We start from the raw sequence: 11,002 nt of genomic DNA on the forward strand, positions 1-11,002 counted from the left end.
AATGAAACCAAACATCTCCTCCATGGAAAAAGGAAGAGGACAAAGTTCAATATCAAACATTTTGCTGCAGAACAGAAGAACAGAAACATATGATGAATGGCTTGCCATTATGTGCAGCACATAGCATACAATACATGAACAATTAATAACATATCAGTCTAAGCAGAAAGCTTGGGAAGATAAGATATCAATAATATCTGTATTTGTTATCAATAATTTTATCCCCACTGTATATCAATATTCCTTACCTCACTTCTCCTCAGTCATTATTGATGTCCTATATATACGAGAAATGGGCCTCAGCTGTGGGGAACCATAACTTTAAGAGGAGCTGTCACAGGCCAGTTGGAACCAGTCCTTGTGTTGTTGTGCAGTGGCTCATGTACATAATGCTAACCACTCAGCACTCAGGTAGCTCCCAGGAGCAGTACTGGGGCCTGCTGGACTCACAGACCACTCAGATCAAAGGCCAATTCAGCCTTATTTGTGGATTTGGATACAGATCCAAAAATAAAAAGAACCATACAATGAAACTGTCTCAAAATCTGGAAGTCTTTGGAGTGACACCTAACCCTAGTAACATTGGAGTTGCATTTGTTCAGTTTCTTACACTGCACATGAACACAGCAGTTCTGACCAGCATTTTTATTCCTTGTGAATTGATTTCCCAGTGCCAAGACCCTTGTCAGTTACACACTTGCCATCCTAATAGCTCCTGTACATTGCTACATACCTTAGTACTTCCCTGAACTCTTTCAGTTGATTATCGGGCACTTCTGTCCTAATGGCTTCCAACCACTCTGGCATGACACATTCCCACACCGGCTGGTTTATTACATTGTATGGAATCAAGCAGAGGATTCGATTCAGACCTTCCTTCAGTTGTGTCACAGCACTACAGGATTTGTCCCAGTATCCACCAACCTGAGGGTATTTCCATGAGTAATGTCTGTTAGTTACTTTCATCATTTTTATTTGTTGTTTGTATGGCACTTTGAAGCCATGAAATCATGATAAATGATCAATAAAAAAATTCAGTACAACTCCCAAAGTCAGCCCTGGGGACTGCATTTTTTTCATAAGATCATGTACCTTGCTCATCACAAGACTGATCTGTTTGATCACTGGGGATAGTCTTTTGTGACATGGATCTAACACTGGGCCTTTTATGTTGAATAACCTGTCCTTTTAATTTTTTTAATCCCTCTTTTATTAAGGGATGGGTCTGGGTATGAGAATCAATATACATTTCTAAGCAAATACATACAGAGACTAATGATTCTAACTAATCACAGCTTAGTTCACTAAGGGCTATGGGAATATCTGGTACTTTTGCTTTAGCTACTAGTGGATTCAACCAGCCAACAATTACTCTGGCTGGGCAACCATAGGCCAAATTCTATTCACTCAATGATAGACAGAAGTCTGTCTTCTTCAATCTGAGAATTGAGTTTGGACCTTAAAATGTCTAAATTAGCATAGCAAGATATTAAATTTTAGGGCTTTTCTAGGAACCCTCAGAAAAATTACAGCATGCATTCTTACCCTGGCAAACTCCATTGGTTTAGGAAGCAGGCACATGACCATGACATCAAATCGAACATCACAAACCGTCTTCAGCCATTTGGTAACAAACTGGGGTTTGAGTTTCTCCACCAGGCTACCAACTTCATCATCCATCATATAAGCAGTGGAATGAAACCACTGGAAGACCATACTAACCAGCCTAGCTAAACTTTCAGTGGGTGTATTCTCACTGGGAGTACAAAGGCTCACCTAGAAGACAGCAAAAAACAAATCTCATTTTCAGTTACCCTAGGGTGGCAATTGTTAGGGGAAGGGTCAGATGAGGGAATGTGTTTTTTTCAAAAGTGTTCTTGTTTCTCTGGGATTCCACTCTGTAGACTTACCATCAAAAAAGATATTTGACAGAAGGGGCTGACAAATTTCCTGTTTCAGAAGCATTTTTTTTAAAAAAGGTTCCAAATTGTCAAATAACCCATTCTGATATAATGATACTGAAAAGGTTTCATAGTTTCATAGTTTCTAGGGTCGGAAGGGACCTGAGCAGATCATCTAGTCCGACCCCCTGCCATGGCAGGAAAGAGCACTGGGGTCAGACGACCCCAGTAAGTTGTTCATCTAACCTCTTCTTAAAAACCCCCAGGGTGGGAGCCTGCACCACCTCACTTGGAAGCTGGTTCCAGACCCTACCCGCCCTGACCGTGAAGTAGCGCCTCCTGATGTCCAACTTAAACCTTCCCTCCACCAGGTTGTGACCATTGTTCCTGGTCACTCCTTGCGGCGCTCGGGGGAACAGGGACTCCCCCAGCGCCTGCTGATCCCCCCTAACCAGTTTATAACAGGCCACAAGATCCCCCCTCAGCCTTCTCTTTTGAAGGCTGAACAGGTTCAGGTCCCGCAACCTTTCCTCATAGGACCTACCCTGCTGTCCCTTGATCATACGAGTGGCCCTCCTCTGGACCCTCTCGATGCTGTCCACATCCCTCTTAAAGTGCGGCGCCCAGAACTGGACGCAGTACTCCAGCTGCGGCCTGACCAGTGCCGCATAGAGGGGGAGGATCACCTCCTTGGACCTGCTCGAGATGCATCTGTGGATGCACGACAAGGTGCAGTTGGCCTTCCTAGCCGCCTCCCCACATTGCCGACTCATGTTCATCTTGGAGTCAATAATGACTCCCAGATCCTTTTCCACCTCCGTGCTGACAAGAGGGGAGTTCCCCAGCCTGTATGTATGGTGCCGATTGTTCCTCCCCAGGTGCATCACCTTACACTTGTCTGTGTTAAACCCCATCCTATTCTCCTCCGCCCATCCTTGTAACCTATCTAGGTCCAACTGTAGCCTGTTGCTCCCCTCTATTGTGCCCACATCCCCCCACATCTTAGTGTCATCAGCAAACTTGAACAGGGTGCTTTGCACCCCCTCATCCAAATCACTGATGAAGATGTTGAACAGGGCGGGCCCAAGGACCGAGCCCTGTGGGACCCCACTTCCCACGTCCTTCCAGGTCGAGAAGGACCCATCCACTACCACCCTCTGGGTGCAACTCTCTAACCAGTTGGCGACCCATTGGACTTTTTGTGGGTTGAAATCATTTTTTATTGTCACAAAATTACTGAAGCAAAGCCATTCAGTTTTTTAGGTTTATCTGGCAAAGTTAGGCTTTTTAGAGTCAGTGACATTGTTCATACTTGCTTTATGGCAATGTAATTCATTTGACTGAAATACAGTTACAATTGTTTTGTACCAGCACAACCAAAAGAAGGATTAGAGTTAGACTTCATAATTCTTTTGTAATTATCAATGTGTATATACATCCATCAATATGGTAGGTTAGCAATTGAAGAACTGCATTTTGAGAAGGGACACCAAGTGCAGTGATGAGAGGCAGAGTGGCTTGGTCCTGACATACAGGGCTGCATAAATTAAGACAGAAGCTGGTGTGTGCCGAGGCAATGAAGAGGGTAGGCAGGCAGGCAGGTAAAGGAGTCGGAATGAAAGGGACAAAAAATGGAATAAAGAAGATAAAAAAGGCAAGTTCATATAATCAGAAAGAATGGGGTTAAGAAAAACCATCTCTGTGCCCTTCTGTTAAATGAACTGTGAGGCAGAAAGGTTTACTAATAGACCCTTTGCATGTAAAATAACTAACTTGCAGAGGTTTTCAGACTGTGGTACACAGACAGTTGGTTGGTGATATATCCCCTTATCCTATTTACATGCTAGATGACATTTATATTCTATTAAATGTTTGCCTGATGTTATTTTTCAGTGTAAATATAACAGGGAACTGGCTCCAGTCCCTGTTCCAGTTGAGAAACACTGTCAGGGCAGGGTCAGGGAACAAGCTTACTCTGAAGAATCTAGTGGGGTTGAACAGCTGCCAGAGCAGCCGGAGGAGAAATCTGTGCACTCTGGGGCAAAAGAGCCAAATCCCAGCCACACACGGTCACATGCAGAAGGAGCAAGCCCTCACTGATTCACGAAGAATCCTGGTGGACTAGAAAGAAGTTGGCATACACGGTCACCCCGAGAGAGGGGATGGCACAGTGAGCTGAGAACGCTGTGCACACTGTGTGGATATACGGAGCTGGGATTTCCCAGGAGTGGCATGGGGACCCAGTGGTTTTGTCTGGTCATCCAGGAAGGCTCAGGATAGGACTAATGAGTGATAGTGGGCGAGTGAAGAGGAACCCACCAACAGAAAGGAAAGTGAGGTTTCCATGGAGATAATGAGCTAAGCATGAGATCCCATGCTATTGATAAAGTGCTGGTGATCGTACAACTGTGGACCCTCACATGCTGATTAGAGGCAAAAGGACAATTAATTGAATTTGTATAAGGTACAGAGACTGATAGGTCCAGGGAGGATTAACTGATCTCCTGTGAATCAAGGGAGCCTGTGGAATTCATTAATGATTAATTGCTATTCTATGGATTAAGAGAGACTGTTGAATGCCTTGATAATTAATGGATTTTGTATAAATCAAGCAAGACTGTGGAAGTAATTGATAATTGATTATTCTTCCATGAATTAAGAGAGAGTGCAGAATTAATTGATATCTGACCCATCTTCTGTGAATCAAGCAAGACTGTTAAATTAATTGATAATTAATTGATCCTTTATAACATTGTGAGATGAAGTAGCTGGTGACCAGCATTCCTGACTAGATAAAGAATTGATTGAGTCACATCAGGAAAGGCTTGAAAGGAGACATCAGGTTGGGAACCTATAAAGGAGGATACAAAAGTGAACATCTCCAAGTACATGAACAGCAACTGGATCAAAAGGAACTGCCTGACAGCTACTGTCCAAGGAGTACAGCATGTCCAAGATAAGGCCACAGATTTGGCTACCCAGCCAGGAGTAGTAAGAAGCGGAGTATAGGGGTGGGAGGATCCCTGCAAAGAGTGTAGGCTTCCACCAGGTGGTTCTTTGCTCTTCTTAACATATAACCTCCCTTTAATTTTCTTAACAAGGCATGGCAGGTACGAATGAAGGGAAATAGAGGTGGACACCTGGTAGACCGGGGCAAGAGAGGCAGTTTCTGCCTCACCTTTGTAGAGTAAGCCAGAGATGTGCTGCAATCTCACATGGGGAAAAGGTCCTAACTGATTGTAAATGGGTAGGAGATGACTACAAAATCGTTTCTTTATTCCACATCATGGAAAAGTCTGAGACTCACAGAATCATAAAGTATGAATGGATCTTATGAGCTATCTAATCCAAGGCACTGCAGGATGTGCTATTCCTAAGCCACCCCAGACAAACACTTATCCAGTCTCTTCTTGAAACCTATAGTGAAGAAGACCCCACAACTTCCCTGAGCAACTTGTTCCACTGTCCTACTGTTCTTACACCTAAGACATTTCTGCTTTGCTACAGTTTAAACCCCTAATTTCATGGCAAGGGAGACCAGTTGTTCTCCCTCTTCTTTACAGCAACCTTTACAGTTCCCTTATTAAATCTCTTTTTCTCCAAATGACAAGTTCAGCTCTAGTGGACAAGGAAAGGATATTTATTATATTAGAGGTAATCTAGGCAGATCCATGTAAACCAAAGAGGGGGTTAGTGGAAAATGCAAGCTTTCTGTCAGCTTTGGTCAACTTGACTTTTTACCTCAAGACTTTCATTCTCACTTGCAGGTTTAAGGAACCCAAATCTGAAAGTGAAACTAGGTCAAATATATTTCACCTCTTTTTTTAGACAAGAACTTGATAAAGCACAAATCCACCTGACTAATTAAAATAACCATCCCCCCAAGTTCTTAGTATATTAGCTCAGATTCATGCATGGACTTTCACAATGAGTCACAGCTTAGTTTTAGTTTTGAAACAAACTCCAGAAGTGAATGAATTTATATGGATGGGGACAGTTTGTTACAAACATCTACAGAACCAAGGAGGAGGATTGAAAGCATATTCTTAAAACTTTGAAATGGATTTAAAAGTGAGTTGGGATTCTGTAGAAAAAAGGGAATTCTTCTGGGATAGAAATGGTGTCAAAACATCAGGCAATAAAATAGAAAGAGACAAATGAAGATGCAATTAGATGTAAAAAGACACGATCTGGTATGCAGAAGGGCTCCCTTTATATTTATCACTAACAATATCACTGAATTTCTGGGAATTAATCCGAAAGAAGAAGTTTTTTACATGGGAAGAAAAGTGAATGTGAACAATACTGGGATCACTTTTATAGGTAGTAGATGCATCTACACGAGACATTTACTTCACAGTTGACTAATTAGCTGTGCAGTTAAGGTCTCATATCTGTATGTCTGCATGTGCAGGACTATTAGGCCACAGCAGACTAATAAACTCCACAGTAGGATAGTATGTGTAAATACAAGTACTATCCTGCTGTGGAGTAAAAAGCTCCACAGCAACACATGTGTAGATGCAGCCCCAGCTGTCTGTGGCATGAGGGTGCTTCAGTGCAAGGGCTGCCTGCCATCTAGCCCCATGCTGAAGCACCCCTTCTGCAGCACATTTAACTAAGGGAGAAGCCCTGGGCTGACAGACTGCCAGCTGCAGCTGCTCCAACCTGGCTCAATGTGCTGTGATCCCAGGCACACATGCAGACACAGCACCTGGGAGCAATAAGCTTATTATTAATATAAATTAATATTTATTTGCACTAATTTCACCTCTAGATCTGAAACAGGAGAAAGGGAAGAATGAATGAATGCAGAAAATGTGTATTCTAATCCCACCAGGATTCGCCCTAGGGGTGAACAGGTGGTTTGTGTTTTACCACAGCCAGCCAAAGCTGTGCAGGAAATGCAGTGAAGAGGGGCATTTAGCTTTGGTCTGCCGCTATACCATATACTCAATATGCAGGAAGAAGTGCCACCTGGCAAAAGATATAAAGGGGGAAAGTGATGCAGCCTCTGTGGGGAAGAAGGGCATGTGTTCCACTCTTGCTCCTCAGCCCTTTGCAAACAGAGCAAGGCAGCAAAGAAAGGAGGAGAACAAATAGCAGGAGGAAAGAGAATGAGAGGCATCTGTGGAAAAGGATGCAGAGCCTGAGGAGCAGGTAGAAGAATCAGAAGAGGAGGTATATGATCGCTAGGGAGAGTCAAACGGGGAGGGGGAAGACGAGACTCCAGCCTCAAGTTCTATCCACAAACAGCAGGACCCATTTCTCTCCTCTCATCAAGGACCTCCCCACCACCCTAACCCCTACCTCCCCACAGAGAGCTAAAAGCCAAAGAGAAAGAAAAGCAACAGAATGCAGAGAAAGGGAGCTCTGCATCACTGAAAAAGGAACTAAGGGAAGAGAGCAGCTCAGAAGAAGAAGGAGGGTCATGGAAGGAGAAAAATGAGATGGAATGGCAAAAAGTTAGAAAAAAGAGAAAGAAGGAGAAAGGAGGAGAAACGGAATGACCGAGGTGAAGGGTAGAGGGGAAAGAAGCAGAGCCCCAGCTAAGCACCTTTGCCAGTAGTCTCTCCTCCTCGGGTTTCTCCCCGCTACAAAGCCCTGACCATCCAGAAGAGATTTTCACCAGTGAGGAGGATTGGGTGGACAAGTTTCTAGAAGAGTCAGAAGTAGAAGAGTTTGGGAAAGCAACAGGTATGATAATGGGAGAGGAGGGAGCATAGGAGGAGGAGAAGACAGAGGACAGCCTGTAAAGAAATAAGCTAACATCAGATAAATGAAGGTAAAACAAAATTTTAAACCAAAATGTTAACTATAGCTTCTCTAAACATATGGGCTGTACTAAATAAGGACAAATGGAATATGATTGAAACATATCTAGGCAAGATAAAGGCAGATATTATCTGTATACAAAAATGTGAAATACCAGCAGCAAAAAATTACATAGAATATGAGATGGTGGAAGTGGGGGCCATCTAGCTGGTCTGGCTCAAACATTAACAGAGCAACAGGTGTAGCAGTGCTAATTAAGAACCCACGTATCAAGATCAAGAGAAGAAAAGAAGTGGTGGGCAGCAAAATGCTGGAAGTAATGTATAGAATGAGTGAGAAAATATTTGAGATCACAAATTTCTATGCACCAGTGGATCGAGAGGAGAAGTGCAGATTCCTGGAAAAACTGGAGATCAGCATGACTGGTGAACCACCTTGTGTAGGTGATTTCAACTGTGTATGACAAGCACAGGACAGAAAGAATGAGAGGCAAGCAGGAACCACAGACAAATCAAGTCATCAAAGATCCTAAAGAAAATAATCACACACAACAACTCACAGGATATGGGAGAAAGAGTGGGAAAAAATTATCATCACAAGAGGAGATGCAACAGAGAAGTTTCTCACGGATTGACCTTATCCTGACATTGAAGCACTGCGCAAAGACAGTGCATCCAGACATGCGTGTACATTTGGTTCCCCAGAGACAAGTAGCGGTGGTGCACCTTGCACCATCACTACTGGTTCCCAGGAAATGCCTGTGCCACATGCGCTTTGGCATGTGGCATGTTACCCCGGGGCGGGGTAGGGAAGGCTGGCCCCAGCAGCCTTACCTGGGGGCCTGGGGGCCTCCCAAGGCTGCAGTCATAGCAATTCTGCTGTGCAGAGCCTGGCTGACAGCAGAGTGTGGCTCCAGGTGTCCTGGCTCCACTTTTCATCAGTGCACACTGTCCAAGCATGCGTTGCTCTGGGGGAGGTTTCCTCCGTCTTTTTTGACCCCTGGATATCCAGGGGTCAAAAAAACCCATGGGAAAAAAACCCATCACAGCACACACTCAGGAAGTGCATCCTTGCACCACAGAGAACACCAGACTGTGTGGTATGTGGTGCTGCAAACATGTTTGCAGCACCACATACCACACAACTGTGCTCGTCTGGACATGACCAGAGGGTGTCTCCACACGTGCAGACATGTGCACTTGCAGCAGCTCAAGTAGCAGTGGCACAAATTTGTGCCAGAGATTTGTGCCTCAGCACACATGCCTAAACATGCACTTTGGTGTTGGACACATAGTGCCACTTGGGGCAAACTGACCCTGCAAAGCTACTCCTGGATCTTCAGCCAGGGAGTGCTAGAGGTGCAGGCCAGCACATGTGCTGGCCCCAGCAGTATAAAAACCTGCCCTGGTGAGCAGGTCAGGGCTGCTTGCCCTCATGAGCTTCTGAGACCCAGCCAGTTGGTATCTGTGGACATTATCCCCTTGTGCCAGCTGGACTGCTGAAGCTGCCCTAACCTAGAGTGCCCCCTGCACCCTCTAACCACTGCAGCACTCAGGCAGTAGGGGCTGCTGCCTCACTGTGACCTGCTGCCACCTGCAACAGCATCTGCCCCCTTGGACCTGTGGCCCCATAGCTGCATGCCTGCCAGACCCTGATAGGGACTGTAAGGCCATCTGGGCTCTGGTACGGGCACTGCAGCAGAGCTGGCTGCACCTCTGGACCAGCTGCCAGTGCACCATGGCTGCACAGTTGGCTTTCACGCAGCACTGCTGTCATGTCTTCTGGTGCTCCTGCTCTGCCAATTTGGGCAGCTATTGTCCGGAAAATGTGCTTGTTGTGATGACCCACTTTGAACTGTCAAAGCGACCCAAATGGCCAGGAGGTCAGCCACCTCGTCTGCCCTCCAGCTGCATCCCCAGTGCTGGCCCTGGGCAGGCTCCTCTGCCTAGGTCCTGCCACTTGCTTTACCAACAGGGATCCTGGTGTTCCCTGTTTAAAAATTACAAATTCTCTGATTAAAAAACCCAAATTCTTTCATTAACATACCCAAAATCTGTGTTCTTCCATGATTAAAATGAAATACCACTATATATATCAATAAAACATTGATATATATATAGAAATCAGTTGGGCAATGATTTATTGATATATTTACAATTTTAAAGCAATTTGGAAGCCTACTGGTGCCTCTATCATCATAAGAAAATGAATTCTAAATATCTGTACACTTTGGTGTTTGCTTTTGGTTTTTTATCATTGAATAATCAGAGCTTCCCCTGCCCCTTTTGTTCACCAGGATGTGGGAACAGCTGCAGCTGGACCTGCAGCTGCTTTGTGGCACTAAGCAGCACTGATTTGGCAGTGCCCTGCCCCTGCCTATGCCCTTGCTCCTCACTCCCAATGCACAGCCCCACCAGTCCCTCTAGCTCCTGATTTGCAGCCCCTGCCTGCCCCTCCACTCACTTCCTCCTAGCAGCAGCTCCATCCCAGCACCAGGACATGGGTCCAGCTGCAGGTGTCCCGCCTGCTGTTTTGTGGCTTTGAGCAGTGCCAGACCTTACTGTTCTGCTCCCTGTGCCTGTGCCCAGGCCCCAGCAATCCCCGTACTGTTCCTGGGAAGCCTTTGACTGGGGCTAATTTGAGCCCTCCCAGGCCAGCCTCTCCCTGCACAGGCTGCTGTAGCGAGGCAGGGGGCTCCAAGGCCAGCTCTGGTGGCCCCTCCTACCCAGAGCACTCCCATACCCCTGTCTCTCTCTCACACACACACACACACACACACACACACACCTGCTGCCACCCCGGCCCATCACATACACCCATAAACCCTGTGGTTGCCTCAATCCCCCCCACCCATCACCCAACCCTGTTGCCACCTCCAGCCATCCCCCCAGCTCATCATACCCCTCAAGTGGTTCCTGGGGCCTGGAACTCCCCAAGGTTGGAGATGCATGCCCCAGCACCAGTGTGAGTACAGGGCAGGGCCACAGTGTGGCAGTTGCTCAAGCATCTGCATCTCCCACCAGCAGGTCCCATCCTGTCTGGTGCCTAGGCAAGCAGGGTGTGAGATTTGTGGGTGGCATGTAGGGTTTGCAGGGGGGGTGGAGGGGTGCAGGGGAGTGTGTGTGGGATTTGTGGGGGCAGTTGTGGGGGTCCATGGGGGATTTGTAGGTGCTGGGTTTGTGAGTGGGTATGTAGCAGGGTGGGTTTTGTGGGTAGAGGTGTGGGGTTTGTGGGTGGATTGTGGGAGCGTTCATGCGGGGGGGCCCATCACACCTGCCCACCCACCCCCGCATAACACACAGCCCTCATTGGCAGCAGCCAGCAAC

At 46.2% G+C, this 11,002-nt stretch overlaps 1 protein-coding gene across 1 annotated transcript in view; it reads right to left on the reverse strand.

Annotated features, from left to right (window-relative positions):
* Positions 1-11,002, reverse strand: part of UNC79 (unc-79 homolog (C. elegans)) — a 221,257-nt gene that overhangs the window by 150,898 nt on the left and 59,357 nt on the right. Inside the window, exons 14-16 of the mRNA XM_019518633.1 lie at positions 1,546-1,776; positions 734-924; positions 9-64 (exon numbers count right to left, since the gene is read on the reverse strand). Coding sequence (XP_019374178.1) covers positions 9-64; positions 734-924; positions 1,546-1,776 — 478 coding nt within the window. The remainder of the gene's footprint in view (positions 1-8; positions 65-733; positions 925-1,545; positions 1,777-11,002) is intronic.

This window comes from Gavialis gangeticus, unplaced genomic scaffold, assembly GCF_001723915.1.
Source record: "Gavialis gangeticus isolate Ggan-Ray unplaced genomic scaffold, GavGan_comp1, whole genome shotgun sequence".
NCBI lineage: Eukaryota > Metazoa > Chordata > Crocodylia > Gavialidae > Gavialis > Gavialis gangeticus.